At 52.0% G+C, this 20,704-nt stretch overlaps 1 protein-coding gene across 5 annotated transcripts in view; it reads right to left on the reverse strand.

Moving 5' to 3' along the window:
- Window positions 1-20,704, reverse strand: part of LOC132523416 (regulator of G-protein signaling 3-like) — a 162,185-nt gene that overhangs the window by 92,361 nt on the left and 49,120 nt on the right. For 3 of the 5 annotated variants that reach the window (XM_060154545.1, XM_060154546.1, XM_060154550.1), the window contains 7 exons: window positions 20,449-20,499; window positions 17,730-17,788; window positions 16,566-16,660; window positions 15,528-15,596; window positions 7,594-7,654; window positions 6,308-6,398; window positions 5,688-5,743 (listed from right to left, as the gene is read on the reverse strand). In XM_060154545.1, the coding sequence (XP_060010528.1) occupies window positions 5,688-5,743; window positions 6,308-6,398; window positions 7,594-7,654; window positions 15,528-15,596; window positions 16,566-16,660; window positions 17,730-17,788; window positions 20,449-20,499 (482 nt within the window). Of the gene's footprint in view, window positions 1-3,183; window positions 3,298-5,687; window positions 5,744-6,307; window positions 6,399-7,593; window positions 7,655-15,527; window positions 15,597-16,565; window positions 16,661-17,729; window positions 17,789-20,448; window positions 20,500-20,704 lie in introns of those variants that run through there. The other 2 variants (XM_060154547.1, XM_060154554.1) reach the window with 1 other exon arrangement.

Here is a 20,704-nt window from a genome sequence, read left to right on the forward strand (position 1 = left end):
TTTTCAAAGCAACATGCAATTATTGAGCTCTACTGCATGCCAGGCTCTGCTGAGGTACCAGGTCATGAGGCCTTGGTCTCTGGCTCCCAGAGGAGCATGAGGGTACACTGATCTCTAGAAAGCAAAGCAGGTCATGTTAAGCATTACAGCAAAACATGAGGATGGTGCTGGGAAGAGTCCTTTGTGCTTTGACTTTAGATGACAGGCCTGGAGCACGGCAGGAACCAGCAAGTGCTCCGCTAGTGAGGACAGAGCTGCAGCCTCCCACCAGCAGCGGAAAGCTGGCAGGGGGCGGCACGGTCTGCTAGCTCAGTTCAGTTCTACCTGCTGCATGCCCTCTCCGTGCACCCCCAGTTAGGCTTTGGGAGGGGTGCAGAAAGCCCAGCCCCTGCCCACTCAAAGAGCAATTCCAGGCTGCTCAGAGCAGGTGTATGAGAGCAACAGACTAAGGCAGCTGAAGTCAGAAAAGGGGTCTGGCGCCCTGGATGTGGCGTGGGCCCCCGTGCAGCATGGGGTAGGGCACCCCAGCCAGGCTGAGGAAGAAGCCAGCTCAGCAGCCCTGAAAGAGGTCAAGGGCCACCGCCTCATTAGGAGACTGCTGTCTCCTTCCTTTAGGGGTTACCTCTTCCAGGCTGGGTGCCGGCATTCACCTGCCAGCTGTCCCAAAGGCCAGGCATGGGAAAGGGGGGGGGCGGGGAGCCTGGGGTGACCCAGGCCCTTAGATGCTGCTGGGGAGGCCCCTGAGGCTCTGCTTCCCACCAGCCCTGGGCCTGGATTCAAAGCGAGTTTGTAAAACAGGAAATCTGACAGACAAGGGGAAGGGGCGGGGGGGGCAGGAAAATACCCTGTTCCCATAAGAATTCTGGGAAAACACACAGCTAAGACAGGAAGAGAAAAAAAATGGAAAGAAAGAAAGAAAAACAAACTCTGGAGTGAGCGCGGAAAGCCCAGACTGAGGCCAAGGGACGATGACAGGAGCCCAGTCCACTCCATGCAACCAGCAGGGATTTTAGGGACCTCACAGCCCACTCTCAACCCAGGCAGAAGCTGGGATGCCAGCATTTTGCTAGCACTTCCCCAGTCCTACACCACCAAGAGCCACGGCCCCTCCTGCCTGGGGTGCGGCTCTGGAAAACCAGTCCCAGCACCCAGGGCTAACAGTTTGGGGACTGGCCCCAAAGCTGAATCTGGAGAGAAGGAGGGTGCTCCAGAAAACAGCCTGTTCCCCGCATCCAGGTGGGACTGTGGACAGGAGACCCCTCTGCCTTCCTGGGCACCAGGCTAAGCAGAGCCAGTCCAGACAACAGTCCAGGCCAGCTGGGGGCTGGGAAGAGGGGAAGAGGAGACGGTGTTGGGAAGCAAGCCCCTCTCCTGCTCAGTGTGAGGCGGTGGGACTGCATAAAGGAAGCAGAATTATGCTCTGTCCATCGTGACCACGACCACGTTGAGAGGACAATGTCCAAAGAACCTGATCATCACTGCAGCCCTGAGGGAATGCAGGGCTAGTTTCAGTATGCCCATTTTACAGAGAAGGAAACTGAGGCCTGAAGCAAGTAAGCTCTCAGCCCTCCTCTCTGACCTCAGGCCTCAGGGTCAAGAGACAAGGGAAGCAGCCCTGCCCTATCTCTGGGACCTCAGCGACTCCTGGCAGAGGCCATCCTTCTTGGGGTGCTTCTTGCTCTTTCCTGTCCAGTGCAGGAACTGCTACTGCTCTCAGATCTCACCCATGTCAGCATCTCACTTCTGCCCTCCTGCCTGATTTCTGACCCTCTGTAATGCTAGACTTCAATCCCAACCCCTAAATGCCATAGTTATTGAACCCCCTGCACCAGGCGCTTCATACATATTCCATTTACTTTCACAGCATCGTCACATTATCACCCTATTCCACTGACAGGAAGACTGAGGCTCAGGGAGGTAAACTGCCATGCACAAGAGTCAGACCTCAAGAAGGGCAGAGCTGGATGTGAGCCCGGGTCCGGCACAAAGCTGGTGCTCTCAACCCCGCACTACTTTCTAGCAGGGGATCCGTCTTGAACTTGAGTCCCAGAGCCCCAGGCCCGGACCGCACTCATGCCTGGTCCTACTGTGACTGCCAGAGGGTCCCGGTCCTCAGGCCTGTAGTCCCAAGTGACCGAGGACTTCTCGACCTCCCATCCAGTGCCCTCTGTGCCTCACCACCCCGCCATCCAGTTGCCAGTGTCACAGGGGCAGCTCTGCAGGCTCCAGGAGTGCGTGAGGGCCCTGAGAGCTGGGGACTGGAGAGAGAACACACGTGTCCCACTCACGGTGCAGGAGGCCCCTCTGAGCATCTCCCTGAGACCTAAGTCTGCCAGTTTGAAGGAGTTCAGGACCCAGATTCCAGGCTGGTCATTAAAACACAGAGGGACTTTTCTATACTTTTAAAATCAGAACCATTCCAGAGTCCCATCAGCTTGGACATTCCCCAAATCTGGACATCCCTTGCCTTCAGCCTGTCTGACACCATGCCCTTTTTATAAGAAAAAAAATGTCCCTCACAGTTCCAGAAGAGTCTTGGGGGCTAAGGGATCATCATTCCCACTCTGCCCCACATCCTGAGACTGGAGGCTGAGGGCCAAGCCCTCTCCGTGAAGTTGGGCTCTGGAGCCAGAGGACTCCGGACCCACTTCAAGGCATCACAGCCACCCGGGAGGAAAATCATGTGTGCGCACATATACGCAGACACATCCTACCTCGCTCACAAGCACACACCAACACACGCTAGAACACAATCACACCTACACAACACAGGACAAGCACTGCCGTCCCATCAGAAGTAGGGAAAGTTAGCAAAAAAACACAAATCCAGCTGCTCAGCAACCTAGCCACTTACAATCTCAGGCTTGGGATGCTCTTTATAACCCACACTCCTCCCAAATAAAAATGACAGAAAATCAACTAGATAATCTCACCATGGACACCACCCAGTCAGTGGTTAGGATGGCGAAGAGCTGGCCTCGTCTGCCCCTAAAGAGGGGCGGCAGGTAAAGGCCACCTTGGGGCCAGTTCCTGCCTCTATCCTCCCCCCCAGATCACAATGAACCTGCAAGGGGCCAGGAGGAGGCAAGAAAGGCCTTGTGGGAAGACAAGTCCTGCTCGGTGAGCCCTCACCCCTGACCCCCAATGACACCCCATGCGCCCCCCAAGGGGCCAAGCACCCACCTGGCGGTAGCGGCGCTCCGAACACACCTTGCAGAGCCCATTGAAGCGGTTCATGGCTGCGGGTCCTGCCTCGACTGCCGCCCCATGAAAACCCGGCTCTCCCCCCCAGCAGTGGGAGCCCGCACTGCGCCCCGTCAGCCTGGCATGACCGCCCTGGGAAGCCCGCCCCGCAGAAGAATGGCAGGAAATCACCTCTCACCTCCCCAAGCCCTGTCTGTGCTGTGTGCCTCTGCACGATAAGCCCGAAGGCTTCCTGAAACCTCCGAATGACAAGGAAGAGGGAGAGTTTTATATTAAAATTCCTGTCAACTAGTTAGTATTCCCCGGGCCCCGGCGGGGAGAGGGCGCCTTTGTTCTGGCTGCATTCTCTGCCATGGGCCACTTTGTGATTCCAGTGTTCTCACAAACACCCCTGGCTGGAGGAGAACCCAGGCAGAAAACACGGCCCACTCTGTAACAACGCCGCCTCCCCCTGCAAATCCCAGGATCCCTGGTACAAATGCAGGGAACTAACTCAGCCTAAGAACCTAAGGATGCTTTGCTCCCACAGACATCCCACGTCAAGACCGGGAATACAAAACATCTGGAGTTTGCCTGCCACTCAGAAGCTACTTAAAAGTCAGTTTCCTCATCCATGTATGTGGGCTGCTTGAAGGATCTGATGACAGACCATAAAGTCAAGTTGGGAAGGGATTTCCAATCACTAGATAATCCAGCGTCCTCTTTTTACTGGTGAAGAAGTGGGGGCCTTGAGCAGTTGAGATCACACAGCAGGGTGGGGTGGAGCTGGGACCAGAGCCCCAGTCTTGATTCCTGCCTTGTAGAGCAGTGCCTCGTGAGCCTAGAGCCCCTTCCACCAACCTCAGAGCCCCTGAGGAAAACTACCCAGCCACTCCCATCCTTCATGCCAGAGAGTGTCCCTTGGTCCAGCCCAGCTTTCGTTACTGTGACAGTGGTCAGGCCACCCAGCTTTCTAAGCCTCCATCCCTCCATGCACACGAAGAGGGAGTTGAACAGGTCACCTCTTGAGGTTCTCCCCCTGCCCTAACCAAGCCTCTGACGATCGCCCACACCTTGCTGAGTCCTACGGACATCTCTGCGTGTGCAAGCCGAGGAAAATCAAACGCCCTCAGAACAACGCCCCCAGAGGTCAGGGCCTGTGTGCAGAGCCCGGCACGAAGGAGGACTCTCCCAGGCCACCTAGAAACCTGCAGTGTCGATGTCCGGGCAATTCTCACAAATCCCCAGGGAGACTCCCTGGTCACTGTCCTCTCTGTGCTCGGCATGTACACAGAGAGGGAGAAAGGCCTTTGCAGCTCCCCCACTGAAGCTGGAAGAAAGCTTTTCAACTTGTAATGAAGCCACGGAAAACAGAGATCCAGCAAGTTACTCTAATGCTGTACTATCCAATATGGTAGTGATTAGACACAGGTGCAATTTAAATTTTAAAATAAAATTTAAAATTCAGGTCCTCGTTCATACTAGCCACAATTTCGAATGCTCAGTAGCCACCGGTGGCTAGCGGCTGCCATAATGGGCAGTGCAGCCCTAGCCTGTACGCTCTGTGAGGGCAGGGATCTTTGACAGCTATATCCTGGCACCCGGCACAAGGCCTAGCCCACGTAGATGTTCAATAAATACTTAATGAATGAATGAGTGAATGACTTGAGTGAATGAAAGGGGAAATGTCTTGTAGCTAATAATACACCTAAGTGTCATATATTATCATGGAAAATATCACTGTCGTATTTTCCCAACTAGGCCACTTGCAGGAGACAGCCATACCGGAAGCCATATTTGCTGGCTGTGTGGCCACAGAGAGTGACCTAACATCTCTGAACCTTACAAGTCTCACTCATCTGTGAAATGGGTAGTAACAACCACCTCAGAGGTGGGAGTGAGGGTCATGTTAGATAACAACCGAGGGGCTACTCAGCACTGGGGGCTTGTTTCTCCCTCCCTTAGTGGTTAGAGAAAAGCAGAGATCACCTGCCATGGCCTGCAAAGGGACAAATTTGGATGAATTCCCCAAAATCCCTACAGGAAGGTTCCTCTCTAGCTTCAAAGCCCTAATGAAGTGAGGACCCATCGGTCTCGGGCTCAGACTCACAGCTGCTCCCTGATATCAAGGGGGCCAAACCGGAAGGGGGATTGGGCCACAGTGGCAGGGGAGGCAAGGGGCCTGAGGGGGCCTGCAGGAAAGGGAGGACTCGGCTTCAAGAGACCAAAAGTCAGTACAACCCAGACTCCTCTATTTCCAGGGGCCGGGGCCCGGCTCTCTCCCCACTCCTGCCCCAAGCTTGAGTAACCCGAGAAAAGCACCAGAAATAACCTCTTAAAAATGCACAACTTGCTGAGTTTCCAAGCACCAAGTGAATCTGAGTCTCAGTCACCGAGTGCTGCCCTGTTTAGGGGTCTCCAGGGCCCAGGGACGAACCAGAAGCAGGTTAGAGCCCAGAGCAGTGCTCAGGGCCCGTCAGTCCTTCCAGGTTGTCCCCACCTACCTTGAGTTTCTCCCTGTTCTCGGTGTCCTCACCTCCCAACAGTCTCAACAAAGGGTCTGGAAGGTGACAGAGCAGAGTCAGAAAGTTTCTGCTGGCATCTAAGTGCCCGTTCCACAGACCACCCAGAGGATGAGGCCAGGGTGCCAGGCCCATGTGGAGGGCAAGGTCACTGCTGGCCCCCAGGATGTGGGAATGCCCAGGCTCGGGCCAGGCAGGGGCTCAGGAGACAGATGGGTGCGTGGGAAGGACAGAGCAGAAGGGGAAAATCCTCAGGACCCACAGCAGGGCCCACATGGCCTGTCTGCAGAGGTGGGCGCCCCAAGGTCAGCCAGGCAGCCCAGAGGGGATCCTGAGACCACGGACCCTGAGGAATGGCCACACGGGAAGGTCCAAAAGCCCAGCCCTCCATGAGCTACATAAATAAAGGAGTCATGGGCATGAGGCTGCCTGCAGGCTGCATTCTAGCAAGCACTCGTGAGAAGTCCCTGGACCCAGGGTCTGATGGCAGCCTAGGGTGACACATGCCACAAAACACAGGGATTGAGGCTACTACACAGTGGAGTGGGGGGAGCCCTGGGGGTCGGCATGTCTGGGCAGAACTGAAGGTGGTGGGCATGCACCTCTCAGGGGCCGCAGTCTCCGCCTGGCCACCTTCAGGTGCTTGGTCCGGCCCAGGTCCTCTCCCAGCAGGTAGTACCAGCCGCTGGTCTCCTGTCACAAGAGAAGGCGTGACATGCTCAGAGGAGGCAGAGGGCACAGGTCAGGCAGCCACCAATCCCCGTCAAAAAGCAGCAGCTGGACAGCCTCCTCAGGAGCAGCGTCTCTGCAGACACACACACTCCGGCCTCCCTTCCCCGAACCCTCACTTCCCACCTCCAGGAAGCCCTCCTTGATGCTCCAGGCAGAGATGATCCTCCCCTCTGCCGACTTCCCACGCCTCTTGTCCCTGGAGAACAAGTCTACTCACAGGCTTGCCTCCCCCACTAGGCTGTGCACAGGCTCCTTGATGTGCCTAGCACTGTGCCTGGTACACAGCAGGAGCCCAATAAATGTTGACAGAACAGAAGGAAGGGAGGGAGGGAGGGAGGGAGGGAGGGAGGGAGGGAGAGGCCAGAAAGCAGGCATCCTGAGGCCCCTGAGCAGTCCCCAGGGGCAGACATCTTCTCCCAAGAGGGAATAAGGCCAAGACTACAGTCAAGACAAGATAGTTGGGACCCACATGTAGGATAAAGGGTCCTCAGCCACCTACCCCAGACTTCACTTCCAGGACACAGAGCTGGGTGGCAGGGCCACCTGGCAACTCCTTGCAGCAGGCCACCAGAACATCTCCAGGGATATGCAAGAGGTGCACATCCCTCCCCTGCTCAAAAGCCTCCAACGCGGGGAGCGCCATCCAAGTAGAGCTGCGTAAGGGTCTGGCCACCCAGACGGAGGGGCCTCTAGGTCCCAGAGTCCTCACCCAGCCTGAAGAAAAGCTCCACAGAGGATGCTCACTCCATCCCTGAGCACCTGCTAGGCCCAGAAACCTGAGACCTGGCAAACAACATCAAGGCAACCCCTGGAACAGACCACGAGAAGCACCCGTCCCTCATCCTCCAGGGCAGGGAGTGCTCTGAGCTCTGAGGGACCTGCCTGTGCCCTTAAGGGAAGACACCAGACCTAGAGCCTTCTGGGAAGACTTGGAGCCGCCTAACAACTGGTCTCTGACAAGAATGAGCCAAGGCAGGAACCCAGACCCTTGGTCACACCGGTAACAGTGTTGTTATCAGGCCAGGGGGCACCTGTCTCAGTGGGGCACCATCTCACAGACTGAAGCCCCGCCGCAGGGCTTCCAGACAAAGGCCTCTGCCTGTACCAGCCCTGGCCTAGGTGGCCTGACCCTGCCAGAAGCTTCCCTAGGACCCACCTTGTCCGGAGTCAGGAGGGACTTCACCCCGAAGCTCATGCAGCCGATGAGTCCACTCTGTCTGGGAGAACAAGAGAAGCTCGAGTGAGCACCTCTTCATGGCACTACATCGGGAGGTCGATTGTCAAGTGTAACATAGGTTTGCCTGATGCACTGTGGTTTACGAAGCACTTTTACCTGCATGGTCTCATTTGATCTTTCCAACTTTGTGAGTGAGGCTGGAGCTATTCTCTCCACTTCACAGAGGAAAAAACTGAGGCTGAGTTGATCCCCTTGCCAAGGTCACAGGACTCATTAGTAGTAGAGTCCCATGGGAAGCCAACCACAGAAGCTCAGAGTTACCTCGGAGGCTTGAACTGTTCTGGTGCTGGTAGGTCTGAAGAGCCAGTCCCCAATGGGAATTTCAGCTCCCACGTCTGCTGGTGATGCTCAATCCAGGAGAAAAGTTATGGGACCTCAAGCTCAAGAAGCTTTGTCTTAGGTCCAGGCAAGACCTGGGCAGTGCTGGGACAGTTCCAGGTCAAGGTCCAAACCAATCTGACACACAAAAGTTGCCAAGACCACCCTGACCTGGCTGCCAGTGGGCCAGTACACACGAGCCAGGGTCAGGACTCATGTGCAGACAGGCTGAGTTCATTTGGGTCCTACTTGACTAAGGGTAATTCAAAGTTCCTGAAACATGTCCATCATTGAGTTCCAATGTGCAACACTGAGGGACTGATTGATACCTGGCAGCTTTCAACAGTTATGGCATAGATGAATATTAATGAAATGCCAAAAATAATATTGCTATTTTGAGATAAAAGCAAGTTTACAAATCTATAGTTTAATGAGAAGGATGTCCACCAAAATATTAACAATGGGTGTATCTGGCAGGTAGGAATAGAAAGGTTTTTCTTTTCTCCTTTGGGTTTTTACTGTTTTTAAATTTTCACTGGGAACAAGCGCTACTTTAGAAATCAGAAAAAAAAAAAGTAGTATAAATGTATTTGAAAGTACTTCTATTCTACCACATCTTTCTCTACCCTAACACTAGAGTTGCTTTTTTTTTTTTTTTCCCTACCTCTTCTCTCTTAGCATATCGCCAACTCAGGCCTCTTCAGAGATTGGTTTAATAGCTATTAATCAAGAACCAACATGGGTATTAAGACTGGAGCAGAACCCTGATGGTTGACTTCAATATGTGAGGGACCCACACAGACGAGGGATTCAGCATGTTCTGGGGAAGGCACCATATCAAAGCCAAGGATGTAATGAGCTGCCCAGATGGGTAGTGAACTAACTCCCTGGAGATGTGCCTCCTCGGAGCCTGGGCTAAGGGGGCCTGAACAAGTCCACAGAACACCCTGAAGAGCCTGTCCAAGTCCTGTGCCCCAGAGCCTACTCCTGAGATCAGACTCAGTATGTCCAAGGTGGGGTCTGCGCATGGGGGTCTGGAGAAAGCTATCCAGGGGATCCTACAGGGCACCCACCTGTGCCTGCCCCCGTCGAGGACCGGTAGTGTACAACAACTTTATAAATACATTTTGTTTGGATTCTCCAGAAAGGGTGGCAGCCTACCGCCTGACAGTCCTAAGCAAAACAAAACTGGCTTCTTGCCGGGAGCCAAGCCGATTGAGGGCCAGGGATGCAGAATGCTGGGGATGGATTCTCAAAGCTGGCACCCCTCCCCCACAGATGCACACTCTGCGCCAGGCCGTGTCTCCCCAGCTACTCTCACTCTGCTACCACCCCCGCCCCCAGCCCTCTCTTCCTGCCCCTGCTTTCCTGCAGCCCGGGCTGCACCTGCTCTCTTCTCCTTCTTTGCCCCCTCCCATCCTACCAGGCCATATTAACCATCTACCGATAGAGAACAGTGTAGTCACTCCATTAAAGCGACCCTTCCACATCCACCTGCCCACCCAGCACCAAAAACAAATACTCCTCCCTCCTGGCAAGTGGCCAAGTCAGCACTAATGGAGGGGCAGCTGCAGTGACCAACATGAGTGGCAGACACTGACCTGAGCTGACATCCCAGAAAAGCCTTGTCAAGACTTTGCCAAAGTCCTCATCACTGATTTAATTTTGTGTGTCAACACATTCAAAAGCAACCCAGCTGGTATCTAGGTGCCCACACCGCCTTGCTGTACACTTTTCTTTCACACTGAGTATGGCTGTAACTTTCTAAATCTCCAGGCGGGATGCTTTAGCTGTAATAAAGGCTGCCTCTCCCTGCTCTTCAGTAAGTGGAAAATTTCACCCCCTGGTGCTTAGAGAATACTAAATGGTTAATAGCCTCCCGTGAGCTTTGCTTCCTGCTAAGGGGCCTCCAATGATTTCATGATAATTTAGGCCAAGCAAATGGTCACAGTTAATGTCCATAAGCAGGAACCTCTAAGTGTTCTTCAATTAGCTACTTCTGAAGCCTGTTTTTGAAAACCTTTGGAAGAAGAAAGACTTTTTCTACATGCAGCCTGAGTACACGGTAATACACTGGTCAGGTAATAAACTTGGGACACCGCCTGAAATTTCTCTAGGCACAAAGTCTCAGGGGCCAAGCCTTGGGTTCTTCTGAATGCCAAACCCTAAGCTCAGTGAAGCCTTGACAAACGGATGAATCCATCATGCCCACGTTGGCAGGCACTGGGCAAGGAGCTGCAGCATTAAGGAAACAAGACAAACATTCAGGAATTTAAATACCAGTTCAAGACAGCAATACAAGGGATGTCACTAGACAGAGTGAGACTGAGAGATGAACAGTACAGGCAACAAATGCTGAAAGCTTAGAGAGGCAAGAGGTAGTTTAGGACTGAGATGCTCAAAGAAGGCCTAAAGAGTTAAGCCAAAGAGAAGGAAAGGAAGAGCATTTCAGGCAAAGGCAACAGCTGGTACAAAGGCTCAGAGGTAAGGCTTCATGGAACATTCAAGGGCAATAGTACAGCCAGCCCTCCGTATGAAAGGATGCGGAACCCATGGATACGGAGGGCCGACTATACTGTACCACTTTATATAAAGGGACTTGGGCATCCGTGGATTTCGGTATCCACAGGGGTCCTGGAACAAATCCCCCATGGACACAGAGGGATGGCTGTACTTGGCTCAGTTTACTTTTGAGCACAGGGTAGGAGACCCGCTACAAAATGAAAATGCATTATTTTAAGGGAATGCACTTTAATTCTCTCTCTCAGGGGCTTAAACTATTTCTGTTACAGACTTATCCCATTTAATCTCAATTTATTTTTAATTTGATGGCTTAAATCGCACAATATTTTTCCAATCCTTTTTTCTTTCCTTAAGCTCAGTCCCCACCTCTGGTCACAAGCTTTCTAACTTTATGGCACTGCACTTGGCACTGAGGTTTTTTATAAAATAGTTTAAAGGAAAGATCACAGAGTACCCAGGATAGCGTGCGACACACAGCAAGCAGCCTCTCCATGTACGTAATTACTATTAGCATAAAAGATTACGCTTTTCAAACACATGCTGTGTGTGTTTTGGGGGTTTTTTAACTTGGTGCATAACATTACAATTCTCTCTAAGATTGTTCTCTGACCACAAGTTCTGAAAACACTATGATTGACACTAGAAGCTTCAGTTTGGCTTCTACCATATCATCAAACAAAACTTTTAAGTAGTTCAGTTCCATAATCAGTGATATTAAGGAGCTACTGCTAATTTTTAAATGTGATAATGGCATTGTGGTTGTTTTCTTAAGCCATCTTTTAGAGATTTATATAGCTGAGATGAGATGATGTCTGGGATTTGCTTTAAAATAATCCACTGGAGGAGGGGAAAGTGGGTGAGGGCATAAATGAAATAAAATTGGCCATATATTGATAACGGATGAAGCTGGGCTATGAGTATGTGAGGGTTTATTACATACTATTTTCTAACTTTGCATATGTTTGAAAATGTCTATAATTTCTTAAAAACTCACAGAACCTGCAAGCCAAAAGAAATCTTTGAGATCACTGCATTTTACAGGTGAAGAAAATGAGGCCCAGAGCAGGGAAGGGACCTACCCACAGTCTCATAGCGAGCTGGAGCCAAGCCAAAGTCTACTGCTCTGAGGCCTGGTTCTCCTCAGCTCCCACCAAGAGCTGAAACCACTGTGTGAGCTGAAATCAGCCAGCACCCCCCGAACTTCCTTGTAGATCATCTTGCTTCTCTAATACAAACTTACAGCCATAACTGGAAGGATCATGAGAATTCATGAAACAGATGCCCCCTTTTCATTTCCTAACTGACGGGACACTTCCCTGGCAGTCCAGTAGTTAAGACTGTGCTCCCAATGCAGGGGGCAGGGGTTCGATCCCTGGTCAGAGAACTAGATCCCGCACGGCGCAACTAAAGCCCGCAGGCTGCAACTAAAAGAGCCCACATGCCACAACTAAAAGAGCTTGCGTGCCACAACTAAAGATCCCTCATCCTGCAACGAAGAGCCCACACGTGGCAACAAAGATCCCGTGTGCCGCAGCTAAGACCCAGCGCAGCCTAAATAAATAAATAAATAATTTTTTTAAAACAATGTAACTGCCACATATTCAGCTGGATGATTTATATAAAACTACATCATAAATGCTATGAGAGGTAGCCTGAGGCCTGAGGCACAAGTGTACTGACACAGAAAGGGTATGGCTTTGGAGCCCTTTATCACCTGGGTGAGCTGGTCAAGTGTACTATAATGTGGTTTGGCACCAGGCTACCTGGATTTGCATCTTGTTTTCACCACGTGCTGTCTGTGTTACCTTGGGCAAGTTACTTAACCTCTCTGTGCCTGTAAAAGAGAGACATCAATAATGCCTACTTTACATGGTGTTGTGAGGATTAAATTAGAACATGCATGGAATATGCTTAATGTCCACACACTTAGTGGACATTAAGTGATTAATAAATATGAGGTATCATATAACCTTGGGCAAGCTCCTTAGCCTTCGTAAATCTCCGTTTTCTCTTCTCTGAAGAGAGAGACAGTAATAATTCCTACCTCTCAGGGTCGCTGTGAGGATTAACTGAGATAATGTATGTAAAGTGCTTGGCACAGAGAAGAGTTCATAAATGTTTGCTTCCTTCCTTCTGTAATTGTCCTTCATGTTGTGAAGTTGCATGTCCGTCCTTCGGAGTAGCACAATTTGATCCGAGAGTGTTCGGCACAGAGTACCCAGGACAGTGTGCAAACACACAGCAAGCGCCCTGTCTGTCTCCTCCAGCTCGGAGGCCTTCTCATTCAGGGATGGATCAATACTATGCTTCCCACCTGCTGAGCCGGTCACTGCGGTGCTGGCGCCTTGGGCAGGGCCATCTGTTGGGAAAGCAGGTCTGCCTGAGCTTGCTCTGTCCCTCTTGAGCTTCGGGTTGGGACTGTGACCACGAGTTTGCCTGTTTTGTTTAATAAGGAATCTCACTTTCCCAAAATAGGCAACAAGCAGAGACACTGCCTCTGTCACGCTGCCTCACTGGGCGCTGACTCATTTTCCCCGGCCTCACTTTCTTTTCCAAAAACCGCCAAGTGCACTGCTGCCCCTTCTCCAGCAGGCTCCGCCTGGCTCACTGTGCTCTCGCAGGAGAGTGGTCACAGCAGAGGGAGCGGTTTGGTGTCTGCCTCCGTCCAGAAGGCTCGCCAGGCGTCCTTCTCTCTCTCCGCCATTCCTCCTCTGTCTCCTTCAGGGCTTTCCCTTCCTGTGCCCATCCCTTCAAGGCTGGATTCTGACCCTTCGTCCTTGGCACCTACTGTCTTCCTGGGTGGTCTCACCTGCTCAAAATTTCACCCACCACCTTGGCGGGCACGGCTCCCACATCTCCACAGACCTCTCTCTCCCCTGAGCTCCAGGTCAGCAAAGGCAACCTTCCAACACAGCTCTCAGCTGGCTGCCCTCCAGGCACCTCCATCTCACCATGTCTGCAGCTGCTCCCCCTTCCCCTCCGGTACACTCTGGCTTAGCTGAAGACGTCACCAGCTACCCAGGAGTTATCCTTGACTTCTCCCACTGCTCTCACAGCCAGATCACCGCTAAGTACTATTGGTTTAAGCTCCTAAATATATCCTGGGTCTGTTTCCCTCCTCTCTATCCCTACATCATCTCTCTCACAGAGTCACCACAAGAATCTCCCAGCTCCTCTCCAACCTCCAAAAGACCTACCAGAGTGATAGATCTAGAATACACACCTGTCACTCACCTGCTCAACACCCTTCAGTATCTCCCCGTCACCAGATCCCCAAACACCAAGCTGGCTGCATGAGAGTCACCCTGAGAACTTGGGTAAATGCAGATTCCTAGGCCCTGCCCGTGAAAATTCGGACTTAATCAATCTGATGTGCTACCTGGGAACCTATGTTCCTCACCAGCATCCCAGGTGATTCTGATGCATAGCCAGGACTGAGAACTACTGGCCCTTCTGAGAAAATTCACACTCCAAAGAAACCCTACAGAATGATCCGAAGTGGTTTATGCCAGCCTCTTCATCTTACCTCCAGTCACTCCCTACTTTGTAATTGACCCTCCAGCAACACCAATGAGTTTGCAGATCCCTCTCCACTCCTGCCCTGCCCTCTGTACTCTACTGGTTGAGACTGAAGACTCTAGGGTCTAAATACCTGGGTTCCCATCTTGCCCCTACTGTTCCCTGGCCATGCGAACTTAGGCGAGTAACTCCCTTTCTTAGCTTCAGTTTCCTTTTCTGAAAACTTAAGACAAAAACACACTTTCCTTAGAGTTGCTTTAAGAACTAAATGAGATAATGCACTGTTAAACCCTGGCTTGTGGTCAACACCCAGTAAACGATTGCTCTTGTTTACGATATCAGTAAACGATAAAGTATCAGTAAATGATACTCTACTGAAAGACAAATCTTTCATTATGAAAGTTGAGGAAGGCTCAACTTTAAAAGCATACTAGCTATCAGATTTAGGGTACCAAAAAGCACTGAGCCCAAAAATATTTTCTGGGTCTAAGCTGGTGAGCTGAGCTGACTTTCATTCACCTAGGCCCTTTTCCGGTCACCATTCTGTTCTACGATTATTGGACAAATGTTACTGGCCACAGAGTCTCCCAGATTTCTCGGGCTGAAGCAGCTTAATGAGGCCCTGCTGCTCACAGCAGGCCATGCAGTCAAGTGCTCTCACCCACTTCCATTCCCTTCCCTTAGCAGCTGATTCTCACCCTCACCACCCAGCACTCTTCCCTTGCTCTGTACTGGCCGCCATTACTAACGACTACATCCGCCTCCTGCGTCCTGGGCTGCCTAAAACCTGTTAGGTTTCTGCTACACAAAACTCTGCACCTCCTAAACTGTCCTCCTCATGGCAGCCTGAGCCCCCCGCACGTGTTCCTGCCTCTTTGCCTTTGCTCGTGCTGTGCTCCTGCCTGCAATGCCCTTTCCAGCCTACTCTCCTTGTCTTATTCTTGAGCTCTGCCCCAAGTTCAAAGTCCCACTTTTTGCAACGAAGCCTTCCTTGATCGCCTCAGCCCATGATGAACTCTCCTTCTTCCCACACTTACTGTCCTATCACTCATTTTGTTCCTTCCTTCAGCCAATAATCACCAAACATCTACGTGCTAGGCACTGGGTACAGTGGTGACTAAGAGAGAAATGGACCCATTTTTCATGCAGCTTCTGCTCCTGTGGGACTGAGCCTGTGCGTATTGTGACTGTAATTTGCCTCCATGCAGAGCCTGGTGTCCTCTTCTGAAAGTAGGTGCCTTGAGAGCAGAAGCCACATGTAGGCTGGTTGGCATCCCAGTGGCCAACACAGCATCTTGTTGATACCAAGGGCTCAGCAAATGCACGTTGGTAACACGATCCTTGGCATCACCTGGAGTGACGGGGACTCAGGGGAGCGGCAGCCTCTCAAACTTAGCCACCACCATTCATTTATCCAACAAGCACTAACTGAGCTCCTTATGTATGCTGAGCCCAGAGCAGGATCTCCCCTCCAGCTCAGCAGTTCCCCTCACCTGGAGTCACCTGCCCTGTTCCACACTGTGACCAGAAGGCGCTTCTGTTCGTCTTCCTCTTGGACAGGACTGCAAAGCAAACCAGACAGTCAGTGTGTTAGCAGGGCCAAGCTCCAGTCCAGACCCACAGAGTCCAGCATCATGGCAAATTTTGGAAATAACCTGAATACCAACCATAGAATCTGGTTAAATAAACTACAGCACAAATCGTGTGGGAGATGAGTATTTACATTCATGAAAGAGTTTACATTACATTGTTAGGGATGAAAAGGAGGTTACAACACAATACTATAGAACAATGCCATCTTTGGAAACACACACCCACACAAATTCGAAGATCTGAAAAGAAATACCACAGAACATATCAGTGAGTAGCAGGACTTGGAGTGTTTTCTCTCTTCTTCTTGTTTGCCTATATTTTCTATTTTTCTACAATAAGCAAAATTACCTTGTGTAGTAAGGAAAATAACAAAATATGATTAGTTTTCACTAATAGGAAAATACAAAATGTCCATTACCTTCCCATTGGTCCCAGAGTTCAGGGATGAGGGGAAGAAATAATAACAATAACACCTGACACTGTGTTATACTGTCTCATTTACACCTCCGCTCTCTGAGGTTGGTACGTTATTAGCCCCATTTTACAAATAAGGAAGCCAAGACTCAGAGAGGTTAGCAAGTTGGGGACAGTCGGGAGGGGAGGCAAAACATCCCTCAGCTTGGAAAATTCCTTCTGCTAAAGGAGAAAGTTTGTCCTGAGGCACAGTGGGAAATTGCCTACTTTTTTCAGGGGCTGCCAGCCTCAGGCTGGACATTTTAGTTATGAGAACCAGCCACATGATACCGTATCACTGTGGACCTTGCTGCTGGGCCAGGTGCCAGGGAGGCAAGGACACAAGTAAATGAGAAAGCAAAGATATCCTTTAGAAGTCACCGTTTTTCTGCTTAGATCTGATTCTAGATTTGGCAAACAGAGCTGTTTCCAGATAAACACTCCTTCCCTCTGCTCTCGAGGGCCCAGCTGCTCCAGACTCTTACAGGAAGAAGTGCTCGTGGAAGACTGGGTCTCTGCTGTCTGGAATGGTCTGCGTCTTCTGACAGCGTAGTCGATTATCTTCGGGGACCAAAGAAATCTTGAATTGGAGAAAAGTAAGGGTTAGCCGATCTCAGAGCCATGTAATCACCTAACCCCAGTGGCTGACTCTGCACATCTCCAAGCTAAAGGCTTCCCAAGTGTTCTTCAAATCAGCTTCTGCAGTGGACAGAGTGGAGTCCTCAATCAAACGCCAGGAAAGAAAGAGGAGCCCTGGGCTGGAGGCACTGCAGTCAGATGCCAGGACAGGGCCTCATAGGGGTGGTACCCAGGAGGCAGCACCAGGCCCAGGCAGAGATGGGGTGCAACTTGACCATCTCTGCTCTTCCTCCAAGCAGAGAGGTTCCCCCAAAGCACAAGGCCTCTTCACTTCTAAGTTCCCAGCAGCTGCTGAGTGCTCCCTTCCCAGGAGGCTCCAGGCCAGCCTCTGCCAAGGCCCCCCACCCACGCTCTCGTCCTAGTGCCATGCATCCCCCGCCGCAGGTTCCCACCCCGCTCCTGACCTTGTCCCAGCCCACAGGGGCCTCTGAGCAGCCTGGCGGCTTCGGGAAGAAGGCAGAGCGGTGCACCAAAGCCTGCACCTGACATCCGGCTGCCACACTCTGGGAGGCGCCTGGCCTTTGGCTCCGGCTGGAAGTAGGCCCCCTGCCCCTATGGGGCCTCTGTCTTCACTGCAAGGGCTCCTTTCGGACGGATCCTGCAGCCCTCAGAGACACTCCCTCTACCCCACCACCCAAACTGCCACGCTGCCTCTAGTTTTGGGGAAGGGAGGGGTGAAGATGTTGCTTTTCACCAGAGGGCTTGGGATTGCCTGTGGATTTCTGTCAACCACACGCTCACAGTGCTCACCTATGGGGTGACGCACAAGATCACCCATAAGATTCCAGAGCTTGCAGGAAGCCCTAGAGACCAAGCCGGGCTAAGGGAAGGGGGTCCATCTCAGCTCAGGGCCTCGTCACTAGGCTTAATAAACGCCTACTGACCAAATGATGTAACCGCAGCTGCCAGCTCGAATGACCCGAGGCCCACAGGTGTGCTGGGACCTTGGGACTCAGTCCGGTGATGTGGTCCCTCACCACGCCCCACCCCACCTCCAGCTCATCACATACCTTCACGTAGGAATCACAGACGCCAGGCTCCTTGCTCATCAGGCCTTTGCCTTCTATGACTAAACAGAGAATTAAAATGTTGGGGTGGGTGGGTGGGAAGGATCGTTACCAGGCTCTTAAGCTACATACCAACCACCGATATTAACCCCTCTCTGGTCTAGCCCACTCCCACCATCTCCCACACTCAGGCAGCACCTTCACCGAGGCATGATAGGATGCTTTCAATTCCCTGACTCCCTGAAAGGGAATGTAAAGTTTATGGAGTCCAACCCCTCATTTAATGGCGACGATGAGGCTATGAGGGGCATCCAAAGACAGTAAGAAACGTGCCCAAAGTCACAGAGCAATGCGAATGACAGAGCTTGGTTTAGATCCCTGTCTCTTGACTCCCAGTCCAGTGCTCCTTCCACCGTACAAGACTGCCTCCTGGGATGGAAGGGCCAAGTTGGAGGACATAGTCACGTGAGCCAGAGCAAGTTGCTTCACCAGGAGACTGAATCTGCCATTTTGTAATGGGTCGGTGATAATAATGGGTTACTGATAATAATATCCACTTCACGTGGTAGTTGTGCAGATTAAACGAGATCATGTGTCTAAGGTGCTTAGTAGAGTGCCCGGCAAGGTAACTGCTCAAGAAAGGTTTGCTAAAGAAAACAAGAATAAATAAAGGCAAGGGATGGGGGGGGGGGGTGCGGGGTGCAGGTCTGGCCACGAAAGCAAGTGTGGCTTGTTTGCCTGAGGTCTGTAGAAAGCAGACAGTGGACCCAACAGAAGCTGAGCCTCTTTTCTATTTTCTTTTCTGTTCGGTTTTAATTGAGCCCTAGGGCTTGGCTCAGACGGAGCCCCTGTAGTCTGAGGCGTGAGGCCTGGGAAGCCAAAGGAGAGAGGGGAACAGGCTGAAAGTGATGAAGGGCCTAAGACTGGGGTGAAGCCAAAGCAAACTGTGCAGGACGAATGGACCGGGGGAGGCTAAGATGCACTTGGCAAAAACTGTTTGCACAGCTGGAGTCAGGCTCTGGCAGGCAAAGAACCCCCCTCTGTTGGTCCTTGGGAAGTTCACCTTGGGCCCCCCAGGGCCAAGACTGGAGGACCCAGGCGCCTGCTGGTCTCCTCTGCCTGGTGTCCTAGCAACTGTTCCTGCGTGAGACCTTCCTGTGGGTGTGGTTCTTGAGGGCAGGATCCAGTCCTGATGAAGCCCTTGGTCTACCTGTCCCCGCCATGGAGTTGAGGCAGACATGGTCCCCACCCTCGCTACACTCGCCGTCTACTGAAGGAGACAGATCCTGGACACACCAGGTGACACAGTGTAGTCAGGACTGTGATGAGGACACAGAGGAGGAAGCAACAAACTCAGCCCTGCAGGTGGGTCAGGGGGTGATTCCTGGAGGGGAAAAAATGAGCCAAAATGAGCCTTCCTTCCTGAGTCTTAATGAGATTAAGGCAGGCATATTTCTTACGAAATCAGAGGAAGGGAGACATATTCTTCAAAAGGAGTTCAAACAGAAGGCAGGCTCAGACGCAAGGAACAGAGGGTGCGAAGGCAGGGGCATAAGCAAGCGTGATGCACTGGGGGGCGAGGAGGGCACAAAACCGGACAGAACAGGGGGCGGAGGGTGCCTTGAACAGCAAGAGCCAGGGAGGCTGGAGAGATAGGCAGGGCCTGCTGGGCCAAACAGAAGAGCCGGCCACGAAAGAAGCCCAGTAACTATTTGTGTGCTGGACAGAAGGATAAACAAATGGATAAATGGCAGGTAAAGTATAAAATCCTCTGGGTGGCACATCAGACCTTCATGGCCCGGTCCCAGCTCACCCCTGCACCCACTCCTGTGCTGCGCCGCGGGCATGTTAGACAGTCCTGAAGGGCGTCGTGCTCTCTCTGGCCCCAGGCCTTCGCACCTGCAGCTCCCCCGGCGTGAAGTGCCCGGCCCTCCTGCTCCCCTCTGCCTGGCTCAGGCTCGGTCCTCCTTCAGGATGGAGTGTGGGCATCGCCCCCTCTGCCAAGCCTTCCTGCCATCCTATCAGTGCCACCCAGACAGAGGTGGGTGCTTCTCCTTGGTGTCCCCAGCCCCTGGCACAGGGCCAATGCTCAATCACTATTTTTGGAATTTATGGTTTTCTATCTTATTTAACAAATACTAATATAGGGTTTACCACATGCTGGGCGCTGTCCTAAGCACTTTACTAATATTGACTCCTTTAATCCTTGTCACATCCCATAAGATAGGTACTTTTATTGCCATCCAGCAGATGAGAAACTAAGCTTGTTTAAGGTCACTTGGCAAGAAAGTATCAGAGCCGGGATTCAGACACGAGCAGTCTGGTTCCAAAGGTGGCGACCTTAGCCGTGACACTGCCATCAACGAACAAATGAATGGATGAGAAAAAGAGAAAGAGAGAAGAAAGGAAGGAAGGAAGACAAGAGGAAGGACAGGGAAGCTCTTCTGTGGCCCCTCTCCACTGGGGCCAAGGAAGATGCTGAGGTGCCCGGGGACAGCTCCAGCCTGCTGTGGACTCCACCTGCATCGGAGCAGGACCAGGGAAATGTCTCTAGGAGTCCCAAGTGAATACACACTTGTTTTCAACAGACACAGAGCAGGACACTATACAAAGATGAAAAAGTAGCCTTGGCCATGGCAATACCTCCACCCGGCCCTGGCTCCACGCGGGAGGCCAAGTAGCCCAACCTTCCCCGGTGAGCCCGGCACACAGCCATACTCACTGTGGAGCAGCAGAACCCGGTCCTGGGCATCGATGGACAGCTTCAGCTGACCTGAGGAAACGACAAGAGAGACAGCTTCACCTCATTTCCTTGCCAGGTGAAAAATGGAGTGACGTTGACGGGAATGTGCTTCTGTTCCTGTGAAGCGATTCAAAGATTCATGCAGTCTCTGGGTTGGCAGGGAGCTCAGAAACCACCTAGTTAAGCCTCCTCACCACGTCAATACCTCCAGCGGTGCTGATTTCCATCCTTACTC

Source organism: Lagenorhynchus albirostris, chromosome 7 (assembly GCF_949774975.1).
Source record: "Lagenorhynchus albirostris chromosome 7, mLagAlb1.1, whole genome shotgun sequence".
NCBI classification, from domain to species: domain Eukaryota; kingdom Metazoa; phylum Chordata; class Mammalia; order Artiodactyla; family Delphinidae; genus Lagenorhynchus; species Lagenorhynchus albirostris.